At 68.5% G+C, this 23,328-nt stretch overlaps 2 protein-coding genes across 3 annotated transcripts in view; one reads left to right on the top strand and one right to left on the bottom strand.

Annotated features, from left to right (window-relative positions):
* The first annotated feature begins 527 nt into the window (after positions 1–527).
* On the top strand, positions 528–18,296 carry MANBA (mannosidase beta). Its single transcript, XM_055141690.1, has 17 exons — positions 528–1,345; positions 4,766–4,860; positions 5,787–5,892; positions 7,836–8,006; positions 8,324–8,447; positions 9,070–9,245; positions 10,202–10,312; positions 10,673–10,824; positions 11,081–11,198; positions 12,913–12,999; positions 15,131–15,295; positions 15,420–15,638; positions 15,823–15,987; positions 16,057–16,201; positions 16,942–17,084; positions 17,544–17,801; positions 17,924–18,296. The coding sequence occupies exons 1-17, from the start codon at positions 1,148–1,150 to the stop codon at positions 18,146–18,148; spliced, it is 2,658 nt and encodes an 885-aa protein (XP_054997665.1). The 5' UTR covers positions 528–1,147; the 3' UTR covers positions 18,149–18,296.
* A 749-nt stretch (positions 18,297–19,045) lies between these two features.
* NFKB1 (nuclear factor kappa B subunit 1) overlaps positions 19,046–23,328 on the bottom strand; it is a 41,468-nt gene continuing 37,185 nt past the window's right edge. For both annotated transcript variants that reach the window (XM_055141688.1, XM_055141689.1), the window contains exons 13-24: positions 23,212–23,301; positions 22,792–22,974; positions 22,579–22,720; positions 22,326–22,440; positions 21,797–21,998; positions 21,541–21,710; positions 21,260–21,362; positions 20,825–20,949; positions 20,548–20,614; positions 20,293–20,465; positions 20,019–20,202; positions 19,046–19,412 (exon numbers count right to left, since the gene is read on the bottom strand). In XM_055141688.1, the coding sequence (XP_054997663.1) occupies positions 19,294–19,412; positions 20,019–20,202; positions 20,293–20,465; positions 20,548–20,614; positions 20,825–20,949; positions 21,260–21,362; positions 21,541–21,710; positions 21,797–21,998; positions 22,326–22,440; positions 22,579–22,720; positions 22,792–22,974; positions 23,212–23,301 (1,673 nt within the window). In that variant the 3' untranslated portion in view covers positions 19,046–19,293. The remainder of the gene's footprint in view (positions 19,413–20,018; positions 20,203–20,292; positions 20,466–20,547; positions 20,615–20,824; positions 20,950–21,259; positions 21,363–21,540; positions 21,711–21,796; positions 21,999–22,325; positions 22,441–22,578; positions 22,721–22,791; positions 22,975–23,211; positions 23,302–23,328) is intronic.

The raw sequence follows: 23,328 nt of genomic DNA, 5'->3' as shown, positions 1-23,328 counted from the left end.
CGATCTCTTGGCGCTCCTTCCTCTCCCCCCCTCCATCCTCGGGCCTATCCCTCAGCCTGTCCCGTCCAGACTCTGGCTCCAGTGCTCTAGGCAGACCTTGTCTGGGGAGCACTTTCCGGTGCTCAGCCAGACAGGGGCCTCCTGTGGCTGCCCACGTGCGTCTGTGGCCCCCAGCTGGGGCGCCCGGGCTCGCAGGTGCGGTGACACGGGCCTGGGGCCTGGTGGCCGCTCCTGATGGGACCAAGGAGGCCCCGGGCTGCGGCGGGGCCGGGCCTGGGGGTGGGGCCCGGCTCCCCAGGCCCAGCGGGGGGCTGTCCCGGGGTGGGGGCGCAGCCGCTCCGGGGGCCGCTCTCGCATCCGCCGCCTGGGCCTGTCGGGACAGCTGCCGGCCGCTGGGGCGCAGGGCGCGGCCAGTCCAGCGCCACCAGGCTGCGGGCGGGCGGGGCCTGGGCCAGATGGGCGGGGCCCGGGGCGGGGCGGGGCCTGGGGGGTCATACGGGCGGGGCCCCGGTTCGGGTAGGGGCGGGCCCGGGGAGCGCGGGCGCCTCTTCCGCGCGCTCCGAGCCCTTCCGCATCCTGCAGCCCGGGGTCCAGCAGCCTCCGGGTCCAGAGGCCCCGCGTCCAGCAGCCCCGGGTCCAGCAGCCCCGCGTCCAGCGGCCCCGCGTCCAGCAGCCCCGGGTCCAGAGGCCCCGCGTCCAGCAGCCCCGCGGCCAGAGGCCCCGCGTCCAGCGGCCCCGCGTCCAGCAGCCCCGAGTCCAGCAGCCCCGGGTCCAGCTACTCGGCGTCCAGCGGCCCCGGGTCCAGCGGCCCCGCGTCCAGCAGCCCCGGGTCCAGCTGCTCGGCGTCCAGCGGCCCCGGGTCCAGAGGCCCCGCGTGCAGCAGCCCGGGGTCCAGCAGCCCCGCGTCCAGCAGCCCCGGGTCCAGCAGCCCCGCGTCCAGCAGCCCCGGGTGCAGCTGCCCCGCGTCCAGCAGCCCCGGGTCCAGCAGCCCCGCGTCCAGCAGCCCCGAGTCCAGCAGCCCCGGGTCCAGCAGCCCCGCGTCCAGCAGCCCCGCGTGCAGCAGCCCCGGGTCCAGCTGCTCGGCGTCCAGCGGCCCCGCGTCCAGCGGCCCCGCGTGCAGCAGCCCCGGGCCGGGCGGCGCCGCAGCATGCCCCTCCGCCCGCGGCCGCCGGCCCTGCTCTGGCCGCTGCTGCTCGCGCTGTGCCCGGCGCTGACCGGGGCCTCGGCGGGCAGCTACAGCCTGGCGGGCACCTGGACGCTGCGCAGCGCGAACGGCTCGGTGGAGCTGCCGGCGGCCGTGCCGGGCTGCGTGCACACGGCCCTGTGGCGGCGGGGCCTCATCCAGGTACGCGCCCCCCACCCCACGCCCCCCAACCCGGCACGCGCCCCCGCACGGGCTCCCCGCGCCCTCCTCCAGGCCCCCGCGCCCCGTCTCCGAGTCCCGGGCCGGTGAGGGCCGGGCTGCCCCAGCTCACCCTGAACCGGGTCGGGGAAGCGCTTTGCAGGGGCTGCTGCAGCCTAGAACGTGCGTCCAAAAGGGACTCGGGTCAGTCGGAGGACAGCAGGGAGGGCACTGGCCTTGCTGGCCGTCAGGCGTGATCCCGAGCACTGCCGGTGGGCACGAGCCCGGGTCACTCGGCTCAGCCCCGGCGCTGGCGCCTGTGCACTGCAGGGGTCAGACTGGGGGTCTGCAGCAGCAAGGCGGTGCTCAGGACTTACTCCGGGCTCTGTGCCCGGGGATCACGCCTGGCGGTGCTCGGGGGAAGACATGGGGTGCTGGGGATCGAACCCGGGTCCGCTGTGTGCAAGGCCAGCGCCTGCCCCCACTGCCTGTTGCCTTGAGGGAAACGTTTTTCAGAGTTAATTAAGTTCCTTGGTGTGTAGCTCAGTGGGACCTGGGCTGGGCTGGGGGTCGCAGCTGGGCAGGGGTCCCGCCAGGCTGTGTGGGCCGTCCCCCGCCCTTAGGCGGTGCTCTCCTTCCCTTAGTGTTTGGCCCACACCCAGCTGTGCTCAGGGATGACTCCCGCGGTGCTCAGGGTGCTAGGGGGGGCCCAGCAAGGCCGCACTGCACCTCCCGCGCTATCTCTGGTCCTGTTTTTAGTGAGCAAATAGCTCGTGACAGCTGGCTTTGGCCCCGGGGCTGTGTTCAAGGTTCGGGCCGGGGGGAGGGGGGTCTTGCCTTTGTGCCCAGAGGGTGAGGCTGACCGCAGGAGCTGCAGGCTCTGGGCTTGGGAGGGAGCTGGGCCCCTCGGCGGTGGGTCCCCGGCCTCTCATTACGCCCTGAGGTTTCCGGAGTCCGGGCACCGACCCCCCACCGGGGCAGCGCTGCCTGCTCCTCTGCAGTGCCCCTGTGAGCCCGCTCCTTGGCATTTGGGCCTCTCGGGTTCGTGTTGTGGACGCCAGCTGTGTCACTCCTCCGTGCCACCGTGAGGCTGTTCTCCCAGTGTCCGAGGCCAGCAAGCTCCCTCCACGGGCTCTGCGCGCAGGCACCCAGCACTGTCCCCGCCCCGAGCACTGCTCTGGGAGCCTCTGGAGCTGGGAGTGCCTGTCACAGCCACCACACGGAACTCACGGAGAGTCGTCTGGATCAGGTGGCCGCATGCAGGAGTCCTTCTGATAAAGTGCGTGAAGGGGCCGAGTTTTCTTGGCACAGAGAACAGGACAGAGCTGGGAGCGGGCGGGGCTGGCTCCAAGGCCGGGCTTGCTCTCGGAGGGCACCTGCAGGCCTCGGGAGCCTTAATCGGCAGTGCTCGGAGACCTGCGTGGGGACTCCCTGGCTCTGCCACGGGGGTGCTCGGGTGGCAGTGCTCTGGGGACCATGCAGTGAGCCTGGAGCATGCAGGCGGTGCCCAGCCTTTGAGCTCCCTCCAGCCCAGAGAGAGAACTCTCTCCGGAAACTCCTCGGAGCTTCTGTGCTGGGGATCGAACCAGGGCCTCACACACACACACACACACACACACACACACACACACACACACACACACACACCGCGTGCTCGTCCACTGCGTGCTGTCCCAGCAGCCTGGTGTCCACGGGGATTCGCAGACAGCAGGCCTCTGCAGTTGGTGTCCAGGGCTGGTGTGGCCTTGCGCCCTGCCCGGTCCTGGGCTCTCTCTTCTCGCCGTTGCTTTGTGTGTTGACCCCCGTCTCAAGACCGTTTCGTTTTGGTCACTGTCGCTCTGGCGTTTAGCTGGATTCGGGGCACGCGACGTCGTTCTTCTTGGGGCTGCTTTAGCTCTTTGAGGTACTCTGGGGTTTTGTCTTGTTTGCTTCGACCTCACCCAGCGGTGCTCAGGTCACTCCTGGCGGGGTACTGGGTACCATGTGGGGTGCTGGGGCTAAGCCTGGGTGGCCGTGTCCACGGCAGGCGCCTCATGGCGCTGTGCGGCTCTCGCAGCCCAGTGCTGGGTGGGCCGCGTGCGGGGCAGGGGCCACCTGCTGTGCTGTCCGCCTGCCCTGCCCTGGGCGTCCTTGGCGGCCACCTCTGGATGCTCCAGGCTCGCTCCCGGCAGTGCCTGGGGGAGCCTGCGGTGCTGGGGCTGGAACCCGGGCCTCCCGCCAGGCCCGCTGAGGCGTCTGCACGCCTGCTCCTCTGTAGAAGGCGTTCCCACGGTTCTCCGTGCGTGACTCCTTCTGAACTCTGTTCTGAGTTTCTTTACGACCTGAGGGGGAGGAGTGCCGACTGCTGTGGCCTTAAAAGCTCAGAGCTGAGGGCCTCCAGAGTAGTTGACCCTTTCCAGAAAGATCCGGAACACTCCTGGAACCTGTTCTAAGCCAACAAACAGAAAGAGCTTCCCAGCTGTACCCGAGGCTTCTGCTGTCCCCGGGTCCTCCTGCAGCCAACCGTGTGCACACCCCCAAGGCCATAACTTTAGCTTCCAGGAGGATTCCTCTCCCGACACAGAGAGCGGGGCAGGGGGCTCGTCCTGTCAGAGAGAGCAGGGCAGGGAGGTCGTCCTGTCAGAGAGAGCGGGGCAGGGCGGCTGTCCTGTCTGAGAGAGCGGGGCAGGGAGGTTGTCCTGTCAGAGCGGGGCAGGGGGCTCGTCCTGTCAGAGAGAGCGGGGCAGGGAGGTCGTCCTGTCAGAGAGAGCATGGCAGGGAGCTCGTCCTGTCAGAGAGAGTGGGGCAGGGAGGTCGTCCTGTCAGAGAGAGCAGGGCAGGGAGGTTGTCCTGTCAGAGTGGGGCAGGGTGCTGGTCCTGTCAGAGCGGGGCAGGGGCTCGTCCTGTCAGAGAGAGTGGGGCAGGGAGGTCGTCCTGTCAGAGAGAGCGGGGCAGGGAGGTCGTCCTGTCAGAGAGAGCGGGGCAGGGAGGTCGTCCTGTCAGAGCGGGCAGGGGGCTGGTCCTGTCAGAGCGGGCAGGGGGCTGGTCCTGTCAGAGCGGGGCAGGGAGATTGTCCTGTCAGAGCGGGGCAGGGAGATTGTCCTGTCAGAGCGGGCAGGGAGGTCGTCCTGTCAGAGAGAGCGGGGCAGGGGGCTCGTCCTGTCAGAGAGAGCGGGGCAGGGGCTCATCCTGTCAGAGCGGGCAGGGAGTTCGTCCTGTCAGAGAGAGCAGGGCAGGGAGGTTGTCCTGTCAGAGTGGGGCAGGGTGCTGGTCCTGTCAGAGCGGGGCAGGGGCTCGTCCTGTCAGAGCGGGCAGGGAGGCTCACGCTGCCCGCACCCCCGGGCCCTGCACTCGGCGCACGGCTGTTGGCGTGAGCGTTGCTGCGTGACGCTTCGGGCTCTGGCCTGTCTGGTCAGGGCCGGTGACTGCAGCCTCACCCTGCAGGACCCTTACTACAGATTCAGTGACCTGGAGACCAGGTGGGTGGCCCTGGACAGCTGGACCTACAGCAGGGACTTCACGCTCCCAGCCGAGCTCAGGTACGGGGCCCCCGGCTCTGCTGTCACTGTCCTTGGCACCAGCTTCTCTGTCTCGCGATTCCGCCCGAGTCTTTCGGGACCCTGAGGAGGGGGCGGGGGCGGACTTGGGATGTGCCCCGCGGTGACCCTTGGCCCCGCCTGCCGCGTTGGCCTGGGCTCAGGAGCCTGCGTGTCCAGGGGCTTCTCGGCGTCTCCCATGGCCTGCCAGGCCCCCTGGGCTGCCCCCCTCGGCCCTGCCCCTCACTGTCCGGCCCCTGGGCTGCCCCTCCCCACCCCTACGGCCCTGCCCCTCACTGTCCGGGCCCCTGGGCTGCCCCCCTACGGCCCTGCCCCTCACTGTCCGGCCCCCTGGGCTGCCCCCCTCAGCCCTGCCCCTCACTGTCAGGGCCCCTGGGCTGCCCCCCTACGGCCCTGCCCCTCACTGTCCGGGCCCCCTGGGCTGCCCCCCCCCCCGTGGCCCTGCCCCTCACTGTCCGGCCCCCTGGGCTGCCCGCCGCCCCCCCGTGGCCCTACCCCTCACTGTCTGGGCCCCCCTGGGCCCCTGGGCTGCCCCCCCTGCGCTGCCCATTGACGGCAGCCGCCTCTGGGCAGCCTTGGGCCGTTCGCTCTGCGGCTGTGGACGGGCCCGGCCGTGCCCCCAGGCCTGCAGCAGGACCCCCCCCCCCCGAAGCAGGGGGCAGTTACGCGGCCCTGCCGTGCGGAAAGGCCTTCGCCGTCCTCGCTGTGGTTGTCTTGTCTGCTGCTCGGGGCTTCCCTGAGCTGGTCGGGCGTGGGGAACCGTACGGGGTGCGGGGGATGAGATAGGATCGGCCCCACGGGAGGCAGGTGCCTTGCCGCACTGTCTCCGCCCCATTCCTTTAGTCCTTAGTAACGAAGGGACGCACCTAAGCCAGCACTTCCTATACCGTAAAAATCTTTTCTCTCAGGAAATGGAAGAATATTTACCTGGTTTTTGATGGAGTGGACACAGTGGCCCAGATCCTGCTGAATAATGTGACCATTGGAAAGACAGACAACATGTTCGTCAGATATGTGAGTGGCGACCCGTGGAGTCCACAGGCAGTGTGGGCACCTGTGCCCGGAGGTGTGCATGAGTGCACATGCATGTGTGTGCGTGTGTGCACGCATGTGTGCATGAGTGCATGTGTGTGCATATGTGTGCAGGAGTGTATGCATGTGTGTACATGAGTGCATGTGTGCATAAGTGTGCACATGAGTATGTGTGCTTATGTGTGTGTATGAGTATGCATAAATATGTGTACATGAGGGTGTGCATGAATGTGCATGAACGTGCATATGTGTGTGCATGAGCATGTGCATATGACTGTGCATATGTCTGTATGAGTATGTGTGCATATGTGTGCATGAGTATCTGTATAAGTAAGCATTTGCATGCATGAGTGTGTGCATGCGTATGTATGTATTCATGAATGTGCGCAGAATGTGTGATATGTGTGTGCATGAGCGTGTACATGAATATGCATGTGTATATGTGCATATGTGTATATGAATGTGTGCATATATGTGTATGCGCATGTGCATATGTGTCTGCATGAGTGCATATGTGTCTGCATGAGTACATGTGCATATATGTGTATGAGTGCATACATGAGTGTGCATATGTGTATGCATGTGTGTGCATGTGAATGTGTACCAGTATAGCGCTGTAGCACTGTCTTCCTGTTGTTCATCGATTTGTTTGTGCGGGCACCAGTAACGTCTCCATTTTGAGACTTGTTATTGTTTTGGCATATCGAATATGCCACAGGGAGTTTGCCAGGCTCTGCCATGCGGGCGGGATACTCTCGGTAGCTTGCTGGGTTCTCCAAGAGGGACAGAGGAATCAAATCTGGGTCGGCCGAGTGCAAGGCAGACGCCCTACCCGAACGAGGAGCGATAGTGTACCAATATATGTGTACATAAGTGCATGTGCCTGTGTGTGCCTGCGTGTGCATATAGGTATTAATGCTTATGTGTCTTTGCATGAGTGTATGTACATGTGCATGCATGAATGTGTTCATATGTGAGCCTGTGTGCATGAATTCACACATGTGTATGTGTACATGAGTGTGTATGCATGGCACATGCATTCCTGTCTGATGCATGTTTGCATACATGCGTGTATGTAATGTGCCAGGTGCATGTGCATGTGTGACAGGAGCCACTGGGCAGTCACCGCCCCTGCTGCTGTGTCTGGTGTCGGTTTCCAGCGCCTCCTCTGGGGGCTGTTGGTGGTCTGGCAGCAGCTGTCCAGGGAGGACTTCCTGGCCCTTCACAGCTGGCCCCGAGGGGAGGGGGACGGCAGGCAGGCCCTGTCCCGGCCCTCTGCCTGCTCCCATGGCTGGTTGTGACCGGGGGAAGGGCCAGGGGGAGGGCCGGGGGGAGGACGGGGGGAGGGTCGGGGGGAGGGCCGGGGGGAGGGTCGGGGGGAGGGCCGGGGGGAGGGTCGGGGGGAGGGCTGGAGGAGGACCGGGGGGAGGGTCAGGGGGAGGGTCAGGGGGAGGGCCAGGGGGAGGGCCAGGGGGAGGACGGGGAAAGGGCCAGGGGGAGGGTCGGGGGGAGGGCCAGGGGGAGGGCCAGGGGGAGGACCAGGGGGAAGGTCCATGGGGAGGGCCAGGGGGAGGACGGGGAAAGGGCCGGGGGGAGGACCGGGAGGAGGGCCGGGGGAGGGCCAGGGGGAGGGCCAGGGGGAGGGTCAGGGGGAGGGCCAGGGGGAGGACCAGGGGGAGGATCAGGGGGAGGGTCAGGGGGAGGGCCAGGGGGAGGGTCAGGGGGAGGGCCAGGGGGAGGACCAGGGGGAGGGCCAGGGGGAGGACCGGGGGAGGACCGGGGGAGGGTCAGGGGGAGGACCAGGGGGAGGACCTCCTCCAGGTGCCACTGGGGCCGCCGTGGCAGGGGCGTCGGGAAGGGCTTCCCGTGGGGTGTGGAGGGGCCGCCGTGGCCGTCCTGAGGGTCCCCTCTTGCCTGTCCCGCAGAGCTTTGACGTCAGCCGCGTGCTCCGGGCCGAGAACCGGCTGGAGGTGCGCCTGCGGTCGGCCGTGCGCTACGCCGCGGAGCAGAGCGCCGCCTACCCCGGCGGCCCCGTGCCGCCCGCCTGCCCCCCGCCCGTGCAGAAGGGCGAGTGCCACGTGAACTTCATCCGGAAGGTGCCGCCCACGCGCCGGCCTGGCGGGGGGGCCGGGCCTGGGGTCCGGGTCAGAGGGCGTGGGGGGCCTAGCTGGAGGCTGGTTTCCGCAGCACAGATGCGCGGGACCCCCTGATTCTGCCCCTCCTACCCCTCCTGCCCCTCCTTGCTGGGGTCCCCCCTGTCAGGCGCCCCTGCTCCACCCCCACCCGCCCGGCTTCCAGCACGCGGCAGCCAGACGCGGGTGGGGGAGGCGTCCTGGGCCCAGGGCTGGACGCCTGCTGGGCGGGGGGGGGGCGGGCGGCACCTCCCTGCCCGCTGACGGCCGTGCCCCCCCAGGCGCAGTGCTCCTTCAGCTGGGACTGGGGCCCCGCCTTCCCCACCCAGGGCATCTGGCAGGGGGTGCGGCTGGAGGGCTTCAGCGTCTGCCGCCTGGACTACTTAACCTTCGCGCCGCGGTACGGTGAGTGCTCCCAGTCCCCGGGGCCCCGTGCGGTGGGTGCTCCTAGTCCCCGGGGCCCTGTGTGGTGAGTGCTCCCAGTCCCCGGGGCCCTGTGCGGTGGGTGCTCCCAGTCCCCGGGGCCCTGTACGGTGAGTGCTCCCAGTCCCCGGGGCCCCGTGCGGTGGGTGCTCCCAGTCCCCGGGGCCCTATGCGGTGAGTGCTCCCAGTCCCCGGGCCCCTGTGTGGTGGGTGCTCCCAGTCCCCGGGCCCCTGTGCGGTGAGTGCTCCCAGTCCCCACACACAGCCTCACACAGTCTCACCCACACACAGTCTCGCACACTCACACTCACACTCTCACACACACAGTCTCACACACACAGTGTCACATACAGTGTCACACACACACAGTCTCACCCCCACACAGTCTCACACATACACACATACAGTCTCAACCCCTTAGTTTCACACATTCACAACCTCAGTTTCACCCACACACAATCACACAGTGTCAAGCACAGTCTCACCCACACAGTCTCACGCAGACACAACCACTCACAGTCACATACTCACAGTCTCACACACACAGCACCACACGCAGCGTGAGCACGCACAGCCTTGGCGTAGCACGACTCCTCTGCCTCAGATGAGTCCGTGCGGACGTGGCGTATTGAAGCCGAAGCCGCCTTTGACGTGGACAGCGCGAAGCCGCTCGGTGGCCTTGCGGTCGTCACTGTGCCTGAGCTGCAGACGCGGCAGGAGCTCGCCATTGAACTCCGGCCCGGAAGGAGCGTCGTGGAGCTGTCGGTGCCCGTCCGCCCCGTGAGTCCTGGCGCTGGGCAGGACGGGCTTTGCCCCCGGCTCCGCATGCCCCGTCACTGCGGGGCGTGACCCTCCCCCCAACAAACGGGAGATGGACACCCACCACCTGGGGTTCCAGCCCTGTGCTCCTGTGCTCGGGGTTGACTCCCGGCTCTGTGCTCGGGGCTCACTCCCAGCTCTGTGCTTGGGGCTGACTCCCGGCTCTGTGCTCGGGGCTCACTCCCGGCTCTGTGTTCAGGGCTCACTCCCGGCTCTGTGCTCTGGGCTCACTCCCATCTCTGTGCTCGGGGCTGACTCCCAGCTCAGTGCTCGGGGTTCACTCCTGGCTCTGTGCTCAGGGCTCACTCCTGGCTCTGTGCTCAGGGCTCACTCCCGGCTATGTGCTCAGGGCTCACTCCCGACTCTGTGCTCGGGGCTCACTCCCGGCTCTGTGCTCGGGGCTGACTCCCAGCTCAGTGCTCGGGGTTCACTCCTGGCTCTGTGCTCAGGGCTCACTCCTGGCTCTGTGCTCAGGGCTCACTCCTGGCTCTGTGCTCAGGGTTCACTCCCGGCTCTGTGCTCAGGGCTGACTCCCGGCTCTGTGCTCGGGGCTCACTCCCGGGTCTGTGCTCGGGGCTCACTCCCGGCTCTGTGCTCAGGGCTCACTCCTGGCTCTGTGCTCGGGGCTCACTCCCGGCTCTGTGCTCGGGGCTCACTCCCGGCTCTGTGCTCGGGGCTCACTCCTGGCTCTGTGCTCTGGGCTCACTCCTGGCCAGCTCTGGAAGCCTATGGGGTGCTGGGGATCGAGCCAGGGCAGGTCCCAGTGGGCAGGCGCCCTCCCCGCTGTGCTGTCGCTCGGTCCCGGCATCCTGATGATTTTGGTTCGGAATCATACGGGGAGGGAGAGTCATAGTTTTAGGCAGAACCCTCCGGGCTACTTAGAATGACTCACGTTGTTTCCTTTTTGTTCCTTAAAGAATATCAGCGTGGAGACCTGGTGGCCTCACGGGCACGGGAACCAGACGGGCTACAACATGACCGTTGAGTTTGTGCTGGAGGGAGACACCCGGGTCACAGAGTCGGCTAGGGTGAGCCGGGGCTGGACGCCGCTGGACAAGGGGCCTCCCTGGGACTGTACTCGAGCGCAGGAACGCGGGTCCCAGCCTGCAGGCGCTGCCGTGTGCACGCGCAGGTGTGTGTATGAATGCATGCGTGCAGGTTCCGTGCATGAGCGTGCATGCACACGCATCTGTGTGCGCATGCATGTATACATGAGTGTGAGTGCACGTTGCATGTATGTGTGCATGCGTGTATGTATGCGTGTGTGTGTGTGCACGGACGGGTGCGTGTTTGTGCACACATGTGTGAAAGGCTTTCCTGCTTCCCTTTCCTTAGAGTCGCTAGCCCGTGTTCTTAGCAGGTTCTGAGTCCCGATTCTGCTCCCCTAGGTCTATTTTCGGACCGTGGAGCTTGTGGAAGAGCAGATAGAAGGGTCCGAGGGGCTGAGCTTCTACTTCAAGATTAACGGCGTCCCCATATTCCTGAAGGGCTCCAACTGGATCCCCGCGGACGCCTTCCAGGACAGGGTGACGCCCGCCCTGTAAGCGCCCAGGTCCCCGTGTGCCCCCACGGCAGCCCGGGCTGCGGGCCCCCCTCCCTTCTCCTCCCTCCGCCTCCCTTACTCGCCCCTCCTTTCCTCCTCTCCCTTGGCATCACAGCATCCAGACCGTTACAGCTTCGAGCTGTGTCTTGTAACAAAACTCAGAAATGGAGTCCTCGGCCAGGAAGCATTTTGAATGACTTTGTTTGACCCCCGGGTTCTGGGTCAGCGTTTGCTCTTAGATTCTCCCCTGCAGGTTGCGGCGCCTCTTGCAGTCTGCGGTGGACGCGAACATGAACGTGCTCCGGGTCTGGGGAGGAGGCGTTTACGAGCAGGACGAGTTCTACAGACTCTGCGACCAGCTGGGGATCATGGTGAGTGCGGGAGCGTGTGTGGGAGTCTGTGGGAGTGGGAGCGGGTCTGTGGGGGGGGGAGAGTGTGGAAGTGTATGAGAACGTGTGTGTGGGGGAATGTGTGTGAGCGTGTGTGTATGTGGGAGTGTGTGTGTGGGAATGTGGGGGAGTGTGTGAGGGAGTGTATGTATGGGGTATGTGTGTGGGAGTGTGGGGGGTATGGGGCAGTGTGTGTGGGAGTGTGTATGGGAATGTGGGGGAGTGTGTATGTAAGCATGTGGGAGTGTGTGTGGGAGTATGTGGGAGTGTGTGTGGGTGTGGGGGAGTGTGTGTGTGATTATGTGTGTGGGAATGTGTGTGGGAGGTATGTGGGAGTGTGTGTAGGAGTGTGTGTGTGAGTGTGGGGGGGTTATATGGGAGTGTGTTGTGGAGTATGTGGGAGTGAGTGTGTGAGGGTGTGTGTGTGTGTGTGAGGGTTTGTGGGAGTGTGTGAGCGTGTGTAAGGGTATTTGGGAGAGTGTGTGGAGTATGTGGGAGTGTGTGTGGGAGTGTGTGTGGAGTATGTGGGAGTGTGTCCGGGGGAGTGTGTGTGTGGGGGGGAGTATGTAGAGTATGTGGGAGTGTGTGTGGAGTATGTGGGAGTGTGTGTGTGTGAGAGTGTGTGTGTGGGGGGGGGGAGTGTGTGGGAGTGTGTGCGTGTGTACCCTCCCCTCAGCTGCTTGGTGGCAGGGCTCAGCGTGGCGGAGTCTTGCTTGTCGGGGAGGGGTGCCTGCAGACGCAGCCCTGCGGGGCTTACCTACGGGGGTGAGCTTCCTCGCCCCAGTCCCGCTGGGCACAGTGTTTTCCTGGGCGGGGCCTGTGGGGCGTGCTGGAGCCTGGGCTGTGCCGGCCAGACAGGTCGGCTCCTGGGAAAGCGTGTCCTGTGGGCCCGCCGGGGGTTTCCGTGCTGGGGCGGGCTCTGCTCTGAGGGTCTCTGGGAGCCCGGCAGGCCCCTCCGCAGCCCCGCCCTGTTCTTGTCTGAGCACCGGGCAGTGCTCTGGGCTGTCCTGGCCCGGAGCACGGTGGGCGCCCTCCCCTGCCCAGGAGCAGAGCCTCTCACTTCTCCGTGATTTTAGTTTCCTGTGTGCGTCCACGGTCGCACGGGCGGCTGTGACTGGCTGCCGGAGACCGCGTCAGCCGCAGGTATCAAGGTGGAAACTCGTGACTCACAGTACTGCGGGGCCCCGGGGTTCTGTGCACGTGTGAGTGTGCACGTGTGTGCGTGTGTCGGTATGCATCTATGCGTGTGTGCGCATGTATGTGCATGCCCGTGTGCACACGTGTGCGTGTGTCGGTATGCATGTATGCGTGTGCGCGTGTATGTGCATGCCCGTGTGCACGTGTGTGCGTGTATCAGTATGCATCTATGTGTGTGCGCGTGTATGTGCATGCCCGTGTGCACGCGTGTGCGTGTGTTGGTATGCATGTATGCGTGTGCGCGTGTATGTGCATGCCCGTGTGCACGCGTGTGCCTGCGTGTGCGTGTGGAGCGTTTCTGTCTCCAAGGACGCCGACTGTCCTGCAGGCCTTTCTGGCAGCTCAGTGCTGCCCTGGCACTGCCCATGTGTCCCCGTCCACCCGTGGTTAAATGTGCGGCCTCCCGGCCCGGGGTCCACCCTGTGCGGGGGAGCCCGGGGGGTGTCCAGCCCGTCCCTGCTGCAGTCCCTCACAGCCCTGCCCCGCCCCTCCCCGGCAGGTGTGGCAGGACCTGATGTTCGCCTGCGCCCTGTACCCCACGGACGAGGCCTTTCTGAGCTCCGTGCGCGCGGAGGTCGCCCACCAGGTAAGGCCTCGGGCGGCCGCTGACGGCCCCGGGCTCCCCCGCCTCACGCAGGGGCCTGAGGGTCAGAGAGGAGGCGCCCTGTCCTGCAGGTGTGACCCGTCCTGCAGGTGTCCCCCATCCTGCAGGTGTGTCCCCCATTCTGCACGTGTGTCCCCTGTCCTGCAGGTGTGTCCCCCGTCCTGCAGGTGTGTCCCCCATTCTGCACGTGTGTCCCCTGTCCTGCAGGTGTGTCCCCCGTCCTGCAGGTGTGTCCCCCATTCTGCACGTGTGTCCCCTGTCCTGCAGGTGTGTCCCCCGTCCTGCAGGTGTGTCCCCCGTCCTGCAGGTGTGTCCCCCGTCCTGCAGGTGTCCCCCATCCTGCAGGTGTGTCCCTGTCCTGCAGGTGTGTCCCCTGTCCTGCAGGTGTGTCCCCCGTCCTGCAGGTGTCCCCCATCCTGCAGGTGTGTCCCCCATCCTGCAGGTGTGTCCCTGTCCTGCAGGTGTGTCCCCCGTCCTGCAGGTGTCCCCCGTCCTGCAGGTGTGTCCCCCGTCCTGCAGGGGTGTCCCCCGTCCTGCAGGTGTGTCCCCCGTCCTGCACGTGTCCCCCGTCCTGCAGGTGTGTCCCCCGTCCTGCAGGTGTGTCCCCCGTCCTGCACGTGTCCCCCGTCCTGCAGGTGTGTCCCCCGTCCTGCAGGTGTGTCCCCCGTCCTGCACGTGTCCCCCGTCCTGCAGGTGTGTCCCCCGTCCTGCAGGTGTGTCCCCCGTCCTGCAGGTGTGTCCCCCGTCCTGCAGGTGTGTCCCCTGTCCTGCAGGTGTGTCCCCCGTCCTGCAGGTGTCCCCCATCCTGCAGGTGTGTCCCCCATCCTGCAGGTGTGTCCCTGTCCTGCAGGTGTCCCCCGTCCTGCAGGTGTCCCCCGTCCTGCAGGTGTGTCCCCCGTCCTGCAGGTGTGTCCCCCGTCCTGCAGGTGTCCCCCGTCCTGCAGGTGTGTCCCCCGTCCTGCAGGTGTCCCCCGTCCTGCAGGTGTGTCCCCCGTCCTGCAGGTGTCCCCCGTCCTGCAGGTGTGTCCCCCGTCCTGCAGGTGTGTCCCCCGTCCTGCAGGTGTCCCCCGTCCTGCAGGTGTGTCCCCCGTCCTGCAGGTGTCCCCCGTCCTGCAGGTGTGTCCCCCGTCCTGCAGGTGTCCCCCGTCCTGCAGGTGTGTCCCCCGTCCTGCAGGTGTGTCCCCCGTCCTGCACGTGTCCCCCGTCCTGCAGGTGTGTCCCCCGTCCTGCAGGTGTGTCCCCCGTCCTGCAGGTGTGTCCCCTGTCCTGCAGGTGTGTCCCCCGTCCTGCAGGTGTCCCCCATCCTGCAGGTGTGTCCCCCATCCTGCAGGTGTGTCCCCCGTCCTGCAGGTGTCCCCCGTCCTGCAGGTGTGTCCCCCACTCTCCTCCTTTCCAGCACCCCCCTCCCCGTGCTGAGTGTGGTTTGTGTGTGTTGGTCGAGCACACACAGTGCGGCTGTAGCTCCGTTTGTCTGTCTGAGCTTGAGGCTCTTGGTCAGCCCGGTCCACCCGGCGGCCTGAGCGTCCTTCAGGGTGTGATGTGCCGGCAGTGAGGCTGTCGCTGGGCAGCGGGAGACCCTGAGTCCCGAGTGTGGCGTCCACGGGCTGTTCGCCAGGAGCCCCAGGGACATGCTGGGAGCTGACGGGGTCCTCGGGGTCCTCGCGGGAGTGGCTGGGAAGGAGCCGGGGGCAGTGCGGTGACGTGGCGATGCCCTCGGCCTGTGCCTGCAGACGCCGGTGGGCGCCCCGGCACCCTTGGACCCCTGAGGCACCACTGGTGGCCACCCGGAACCCCTTGAGCACTGCTTGGGAGGGTCTCGGCCCCCACAGTGGACACAGGTGGGGGCTCGGGCCCCTGTGGCCTCTCCAGCCCCGAGGCCCTGCGCCATGTCAAGTGCTCTGGGGAGTGGGCATGGCCGGGCCCCTCGGGGCAGTGTCGCTTGGTGCTGAGCCGGGCCCCAGCCCTGGCCTTGGTCTGGGACGCTCCCCGCATCCCGGCGTGGGCAGGACCCATGTGGGCACCCTCGGGCCGGGACAGCACCTAGGTGGGGCCCAGTCCCCGCGGCTTCGGCGTGCCCACGGCTGGGGCCACCCTCAGCGCCTGCTCCCGCCAGGTCCGGAGGCTGAAGCCGCACCCCTGCGTCATCCTCTGGAGCGGCAACAACGAGAACGAGCTGGCGCTGGCGGCCGACTGGTTCCACACGGGCGCCCGGGCCGCCGCCTTCCGCGCCGACTACGTGACCCTCTACGTGAAGAACGTCCGCGCCCTCGTGCTGTCGGTGTGTGCCCGGGCCGCCCCGGGCCATCTGCTCAGCGGCGGGGGTGGGGTGGGGGGGAGGGGTGCACCCGGGGCCCGTCCTGGTGCTGCCGGCGCCCGACACGTCCCTCTGGCCGCGTCCCCAGGGAGACGGGACGCGCCCGTTCATCCCGTCCAGCCCCACCAACGGCGCGCGCACGGCGGCCGAGGGCTGGCTGTCGGAGCACCCGGACAGCAGCCTGTACGGGGACACGCACTTCTACGACTACGCGCGCGACTGCTGGGACTGGCGCATCTTCCCCCGCGCGCGGCTGGTGTCCGAGTACGGCTACCAGTCCTGGCCGTCCCTCAGCGCGCTGCAGCAGGTGGGTGCGCGGGTTCGAGTCTGGCTCGGGTCCGGCTCGAGGGCGGGGACAGGTCCCGCCGGCCTCACTCCCTGCGGGGGCAGTGACGCTGTGAGCGAGCCGGTGGTGCTGGGCGTCGCCTGGGGAGCAGCACCTCTCTGGTCGCTCCCCCTGCCCCACAGCCCCACCCGCCCCGCCGCCGCAGGTCTCCGCCCCCGAGGACTGGTTCTCTGGCAGCTCCTTCTTGGCCCACCGGCAGCACCGTCAGAACGGCAACGAGGAGATGCTGAAGCAGGTGGCCCAGAATTTCAACCTGTCCCGGAGCACAGACCCGCTCCGCCAGCTCCGAGAGACCATCTACCTGACCCAGGTGGGGCCGGGGGTCCCGCGGGGCCGGGCCTGGCCACCCTCGCGCGCGCGCTGAGCGTCCCGCCCGCAGGTGATGCAGGCCCAGTGCGTGAAGACCGAGACGGAATTCTACCGGCGCAGCCGCAGCGAGCTGGAGGCCGGCCGGGGCCGCACCATGGGTGCTCTCTACTGGATGCTCAACGACATCTGGCCCGCCCCGTCCTGGTCCTCGCTCGGTGGGTCCTGGGCTCCTTCCTGGGGGCCACCCCCCCACCGAGGCAGCGCGGCTCAGGGCAGGGAGCGCTCACACCGGTGACGCCCGCGGTGGCCGGGGGGCCGGGCCGCGCTGCCGGCGGGTGTAGGGTGCGGCGGGGGGGCGGCAGGTGGTTTCAGGGTCCAGGAACTCAGGGCTGTTTGCAGACACACCAGTGGCCTCTGCTGCTTCACGCGGTTTCAGGCTACTGGAAGGTTCAGCGCCTGCCGCACGGGGCACCGGCCTCCGGAAACGCCTGTGTGACGGGCTCTGTCCGTCTGTCTGTCTGTGCCCTCCCTCTTCCCTCCGGAAACGCCTGTGTGACGGGCTCTGTCCGTCTGTCCGTCTCTGCCCTCCCGCTTCCCTCTGGAAACGCCTGTGTGACGGGCTCTGTCCGTCTGTCTGTCTGTGCCCTCCCTCTTCCCTCCGGAAACGCCTGTGTGACGGGCTCTGTCCGTCTGTCCGTCTCTGCCCTCCCGCTTCCCTCTGGAAACGCCTGTGTGACGGGCTCTGTCCGTCTGTCCGGCTGTGCCCTCCCGCTTCCCTCCCCTCCCTCCCCTTCTTCCTCACACCTGGCTGGGTGCTGGCTGTGCAGCCCCCCCGGCTGGGGCAGGACCCTCTCCCACAGGGCGTCGGGCTGGGCGGCCGGGCGGAGGCGGCGGTTGGTGCTGGGTGTGGCCCCGCAGGGGGTCCCGGCGTGGGGGTGACGCCCTGTGCCCGCAGAGCACGGGGGCAAGTGGAAGATGCTGCACTACTTCGCCCGCCGCTTCTTCTCGCCGCTGCTGCTGGTGCCCGTGGAGCAGGACGGGGCGCTGCTGGTCTTCGGGCTGTCGGACCTGCGGGGACCCGCCACCGTCCAGCTGGAGGTGAGGCGCTCCAGGGACAGCCGGGTGTTTCGGCCCCCGCAGCGGAGGGGGCTGGACCCCGCCGCCCCCGCCTGGAGCTCACAGCAGCCCCGAGCCACCCCCCCCCCGCAGGTGCAGCCCCCGGCCTGCCTGGAGCTCGCGGGAGCCCCGAGCCACCCCCCCCCGCAGGTGCAGCCCCCGGCCTGCCTGGAGCTCGCGGGAGCCCCGAGCCACCCCAGCCCCCCCGCAGGTGCAGCCCCCGGCCTGGAGCTCACAGCAGCCCCGAGCCCCCCGCCCCCCGCAGGTGCAGCCCCCGGCCTGCCTGGAGCTCGCGGGAGCCCTGAGCCCCCCCCCCCCCCGCAGGTGCAGCCCCAGGCCTGGAGCTCACAGCAGCCCCGAGCCCCCCCTCCCCGCCCCCCGCAGGTGCAGCCCCCGGCCTGGAGCTCACAGCAGCCCCCCGCCCCTCCCCGTGCCCCGCAGGTGCAGCTGCTGGCCTGGAGCTCACTGCAGCCCCGCTGCTCGCTCAGCCTGGAGCCCACCACACTGGAGCCGGGGGCCACGTCGCTGCTGCTGCGGGAGCCGCTGCGCCCCCTGCTGGCGCGCTGCGGGAACTGCACGCGCAGGGCCTGCCTGGTGCAGGTGCAGCTGCGGGCGGGGGCCGAGCCCCAGGGTCCCGCCAACCACCTCCTCCTGTCTCGGCCCCGGGACGCCGAGGGGCTGCGCCCCCCACGCATCACCGTGAGCGGGCTGGGCGAGGGGGAGGGGCGGGGAGGGCGGGGGCGGGGCCGGGGGCGGGGCCGGGGGCGGGGCCGGGAGACCGGGGCGGGGCTCTGCGGCCCCTGACCCTCCGCGCCCCGCAGGTGGACATCTCCCAGCACGGGGACGCGTTCTCCTTCGCGCTGCAGACGCGGGCCGTGGCCGCCTTCGTGTGGCTGGACGTGGGGCCCATCCCCGGGCGCTTCAGCGACAACGGCTTCCACCTGACCCGGCGCGCGCGGCGCGTGCGCTTCCTGCCCTGGGCGCGCACCAGCGTGGCCGACCTGCGGCGCGAGCTGCGCGTGACCTCGCTGGCCGACGTCTCCTGAGCCCCTGGACGGCACCCCGAGGGGGACCGCTCACAGCAGCCCCGGGACCGCCGGGCCCGAGTCGGAGCCGCGGGTCGCGGGCGCATAAATTCAGTCCACACGGCCTGGCCTCGTCTAGCTCTGTCCTGCTGCCGCCCCGCTGCTCTGAGCGGCTTCCCCCGCGCCTGGCACAGGGGCATGGGGTGGACAGACCTCGGGGTGGACGGGGCTCAGATGGACAGGCCTTGGGGTGGACCGGGCTCAGATGGATGGGAAACTCGGGGTGGACTCAGGATTGACGGGCCTCGGAGTGGACGGGGCCCAGATGGATGGGCCTCGGGATGGACGGGGCTCAGATGGATGGGCATGGGGATGGACGGGGCTCAGATGGACGGGCCTGGGGATGGACGGGGCTCAGATGGATGGGCATGGGGATGGACGGGCCTCTGGATGGACGGGGCTCAGATGGATGGGTTCGAACTCGTGATGGACTCAGGATGGACAGGGCTCAGATGGACGGGGCCAGATGGACGGGTCTCGGGATACACGGGCTCAGATGGACAGGCCTTGGGATGGATGGGGAACTCGGGATGGATTCAGGATGGACGGGGCTTGTGGTGGACAGGGCTGAGGTAAGCACAGCGGCAGGGTGGGACCCGCGAGTGCTGTGGCTCAGGTGGGGTCTGTGGTGCGGAGCCACGGCTGGAGCAGGGACCCCACCCTCCGGCCCCATCACCTGCTGGCCGCGGCCTCAGGCTGACAGTGCTGAGCTGCTGCCTAGCCGGCCGGGGGGTGCGGGGGGCTTTGGTGGCGGGTGGCACCAGCTGGGCACGGCTGTTCTCGAGGCACAGCCTCCTGACAGCCGCCCGGAGCCCCGGTGCGGGCCACGAGGAACGGCGAGAGCAAGTTTGGCAGAGATCAGTTTGCTTTTTCTTTTATTATAAAAGTAAAATAAAAAATAGCATTTATAAATCCAACCTTTTTTCTTTAAAGTATTTGATCTAAAAACATATTTACAGTAGCAAAACGCAGAAAAGGGGAGGGGCTGTTTGGCACTGCCGTGCCCGTGTTTAGAGGCTCGGGCTCTGGGGGGGCTCCCGGCGAGTCCATGGCGCCTGCGTGGCCGGGCTTCCCTGTGGCCGTCTGTCTGTCTGTCTGTCTCCGTGCTAGACCGTGCCCTCAAGGGGCCCGTCCTGCTGGCGCTCGGGCAGTGCTGTGGCCGTCAGCGTGTCCGTGAAGCTGAGCGTGTGCAAGGACGTCTCCACGCCGCTGTCACACAGCTCGTCTGCGGGCAGAGGCGGGGTGAGCGGGTCTGGCCTCCTCGGGCCCCGGGGGCACGTCCTGGGGAGCCCACCCTGGGGTCACACCCCCACTGCACCCCGGCCTCCAGCTGTGAAAGTGGGCTTTGCTGCATGCATGTGCGTGTTCAGGGTCTGTGTGTCTATGTGTGTTCAGGTACACATGTGTCCAGGCATGTATGTTCAGGCGCCGGTATTTGCATGTGTGCATGTGTGCTCAGGTACACGTGCTCAGGCGTGTTTGGGTGCCTGTGTGTGCATGTGTGTGTGCTGAGGTACACGTGTGTCCAGGCGTGTGTTCGGGTGCATGTGTGTATGTGTTCAGGTACACATGTGCCCAGGCATGTGTGTTTGGGTGCCTGTGTGTGCATGTGTACGTGTGTGCCCAGGTACACGTGTCCAGGTGTGTTTGGGTGCATGTGTGTGCTCAGGTACACATGTGTCCAGGTGTGTGTTCGGGTGCATGTGTGTGTGTTCAGGTACACGTGTGTCCAGGAATGTGTGTGCAGGTGCCTGTGTGTGCATCTCTCTATGTGGCTGTACCTGGCCTGGTGGGCTCTGTGCTGGGCCCAAGGCCGGGGCCCGTCTCTTACCCATCTGCGGTGGCCGCGTGCAGGCAGGGGATGCGGGTGGCCGGGGGCCCGGGGTGGTGGTGGCCGGTGGGGGCTGCGCCGGGCTCCCCTGGGGGCAGAAGGCCGCCTGCACCAGCCGCACGGCCTCGGCGTAGCCCATCTGGCGCAGGGCCTGCAGCAGCTCCCGGACGGTGCCCCCCGAGACCTGGGGGGCGGGGGCGGCATGAGGCGGCACAGCCCTGCGACCCCAGGGCCCCGCCTCCCCCAGAACGGCAGGGGGCTGGGCGGCGGGTACCTCGTAGTTGTCCATGAGCGTCTTGGGGGGCGCGGGGCTCAGCCGGAAGGCGTGGTTCAGCACCCCCAGGCCCAGCTTCTGGGACAGCGTGGCCCAGTTCTTGTCGGGCTCGGGCTGCTGCAGCAGCTCGTACAGCCTGGCCTTGGTGTCCTCGGGCAGCCGCTTCACGTCTCCTGGGGGAGGGGGCGTGAGGCCCGGCCCATGCCCCAGCTCACCCCGACCCCGCCCCCGCCCCCAGACCCCGCCCCCACTCACCCTGCACCAGCAGCTCGGCCTGGGAGACGGCGGGGGTGTAGGGCTTCCCGTTCAGGATGTCGAACACCTGAGGATGGGTGTGAGCCCAGGGTGGGTCCCCAACCCCCAGGCGGCGCCTGGCTGGGGAGGGGGCCAGATCTTGGGGCCTGAGACACCCCCGGGGACCTCAGGGCTACTCCGAGTCCCGGCTGGGAACCCACTGGCCGAATGGGACAGGCCCACCCGGCCCCAGCTGGCCTGGAGACCCCCTGCCCACGCCACGATCTGCAGCGCTCACCTGCCAGGTGGTGGCCATGTCCAGCGGTGTGGTCCCGGGCACCGTCTCCTCATCCTTGCCGTCCTCTCCCCACGCGTCATCCAGGTCGTAGAGGGGCTCAAAGTTCTCCACACAAGGGTCCGCCCCTGTGGTCGAGCGCATGTCGGGTGGTCAGCCCCCAGCTCCTGCGGCCTGTCCACTTGGAGCCAGGCCCCAGATCCCGCCGCCTGTCCACTCAGAGCCAGCCTGACTGCCGCGGCCACTCCCGACCCGCCCTCCTCCTGTTGCCCCAGCTGGGGGCTCCCTGCAGCGGGGACCTGGGGCTGACCCCGGTCCCGGGCGGGTGGGGACACAGCTGGTCTGCCCTCCCGCGTGCGTCCAGGAGCCCTGACCCCTCCCCGGCCTCACTCCACTCCCCCTGACCCCCACCCCGGCCCCAGCGCCCCGAGCACTCACCCGCGGCCGTGAGCAGGGCGGTCAGCCACGCGGAGCCCCTGCCTGCCGCGATGTGCAGGGGCGTGGTGCCGTCGAAGGTGGCGCTGTCCACGCAGGCGGCGCCCTGCGGGCGGGGCGGTCAGGGCGTGGCGGGGAGGAGGGACGGGGCGGGGGGGGGGGGGGCCGGGGCGGGGCGGGGCGGGCGGGGTCGGGGGGCCGGGGCGGGGCGGGGCGGGGCGGGGGGCGGGGAGGGCGGGGTCGGGGGTCGGGCCGGGCTGGGCGGGGCGGGGGCGCGGGCTCACGTCCAGCAGCAGGCAGCCGGCCAGCGGGAGGAGGTCGCGCTCCACGGCCAGGTGCAGCGCCGTGCGCCCCGCCTTGCGCTCCTGCGCGTCCACGTCGGCGCCCGCGGCCAGCAGCAGCAGCAGGCAGGGCAGGCTGTCGCTCAGCACGGCGGCGTGCAGGGCCGTGAGGCCTGGCGGGGGCAGGGCCGGCGGGGGCAGGGTCAGCGCGGCCCCGCCGCCGCCCCGCAGCCCCCGGCCCGGCCCGGCGCGCACTCACCGTCGCCGTTGGGCAGGTCCAGCAGCGGCCCGGCGCCCTGGTGCCGCAGGAGGACGCTCAGCACCTGGTCCAGGCCGGCCTTGGCGGCCAGGTGCAGCGCCGAGTCCCCGGAGCGGTCCAGGAGGCCGGGGTCGGCGCCGGCGCCCAGCAGGGCCTCCACCACGTCCGGCTGCTCGGTGAGCACCGCCAGGTGCAGGGGCGTCTGCGGACGGGGCGGGCAGCGGCGCCCAGGTCAGCCCGCCGGGTCCGGCCGCCCGCGGGGACCGCCCTCCTGCCCACGGCCGCCCTCCGCCCAGGCGCGGCTCCACACCGCGTGGACGGCGCGTCTGCTACGCAGAAGCAGCGTCGTGCCCGGCACGGGCTCCAGGAGCAGCCCAGCGACGAGTGTCCGGGGTCACTCCCGGGAGCCCCGCTCCGCCCACCGGCGCCGGCCCCGCCCACCCAGCAGAGCCCGCCCACGTGGACGCTCGCCCCGCCCACCGAGCGGAGCCCCGCCCCTGGGCGTGGCCAGGCCTCCTGGGCCGCGCACCTGGTAGAGGTTGTTCCGCAGGTTCACGAGGTCCTCGCACACCAGCCCCGCCGTCACCTCCAGCAGGTCCTTCACAAGCTGGGCGTGCAGGTGGATGATGGCCAGGTGCAGGACACTGCAAGGGAAGGGCGCTGTCCTACCTGCAGCCCGGCTGGGGTCCTCGTCTCCCTCGGGGCTTGCCCAGGTGCACGGGCAGTGCTCTGCCACAGGCCGGCCTCCCTCTGGGCCCCCTCCCCCGCGCCCGCAGACCCACCTGTCCCCGCTCTCGTCCTGCACGGTGGCGAGGTGGCGCTGCTCGGCCAGCAGCATCTTCACGTCCCCGGTCACCGCGTAGTTGAACAGGGCGTTGGCGTGCCTCTTGGCCAGCTGCAGCGCCTTCTCCAGGAAGAGGGCGTCTGCGGGGAGGGCGGGTCAGCCGGCCGCCACCCACAGGCTGGGCAGGCCCTGACCGCCCACAGACACTCACCCAGGCCCTGCGTGGGCCCCTCCTGCACCTCCGCCGGGCAGCGCCGCGCCCCCTCGTCCCCTCTGCCCTGGCTCCCAGAGCCCGCTGTGGCTTCGGCGGCGCAGGGGACAGGAGCAGCCTCGGTGTCGTCCCCCTGCTCACAGCCGCCACCGGGCACCCTCTCGCAGGGCGTGTCTGCGGCCTCTGAGGAAGGAGGGACGCTGGCTGGGACGTGGCCGTCCCCGAGAGGAAGGACACGGGGGCTCGCCGCTGGCTCTGCCCCTGGCCTCTACCCACAGGCCGGCTGGGGTTCGTGCTGCTCCCAGCCCCTGGGCCCGCCCGGGAAACAGCCGCTCACAGCCTGCGGTGACGGCACTCACAGGCCAGGTGACACGCCGCGTGGACACCAGGCCCGCCCAAGTCCTGGCCCCGCGCCCTTACCGTGCTTCATGCCCGCGCTGGACTTGGCGGCGCCCGCATGGAAGGTGATGCCCCCGTAGGTAGCGAATCCGTAGGGGGGGAAGCCGTAGCCTGAGAGCGGGGAGTGGACGGCTCGGT

Source organism: Sorex araneus, chromosome 6 (assembly GCF_027595985.1).
Source record: "Sorex araneus isolate mSorAra2 chromosome 6, mSorAra2.pri, whole genome shotgun sequence".
Classification (NCBI taxonomy): domain Eukaryota; kingdom Metazoa; phylum Chordata; class Mammalia; order Eulipotyphla; family Soricidae; genus Sorex; species Sorex araneus.
The sequence above is the reverse complement of the archived record's forward strand: the minus strand, read 5'-3'. Positions and strand labels throughout refer to the sequence as shown.

Coding starts and splice junctions, on each gene's coding strand:
- MANBA (XM_055141690.1), top strand. CDS start 1,148: ATGCCCCTCCGCCCGCGGCCGCCGGCCCTGCTCTGGCCGCTGCTGCTC. Junction 1,346..4,765: donor GGCGGCGGGGCCTCATCCAG/GTACGCGCCCCC, acceptor CTCACCCTGCAG/GACCCTTACTACAGATTCAG. Junction 9,246..10,201: donor TGTCGGTGCCCGTCCGCCCC/GTGAGTCCTGGC, acceptor TGTTCCTTAAAG/AATATCAGCGTGGAGACCTG.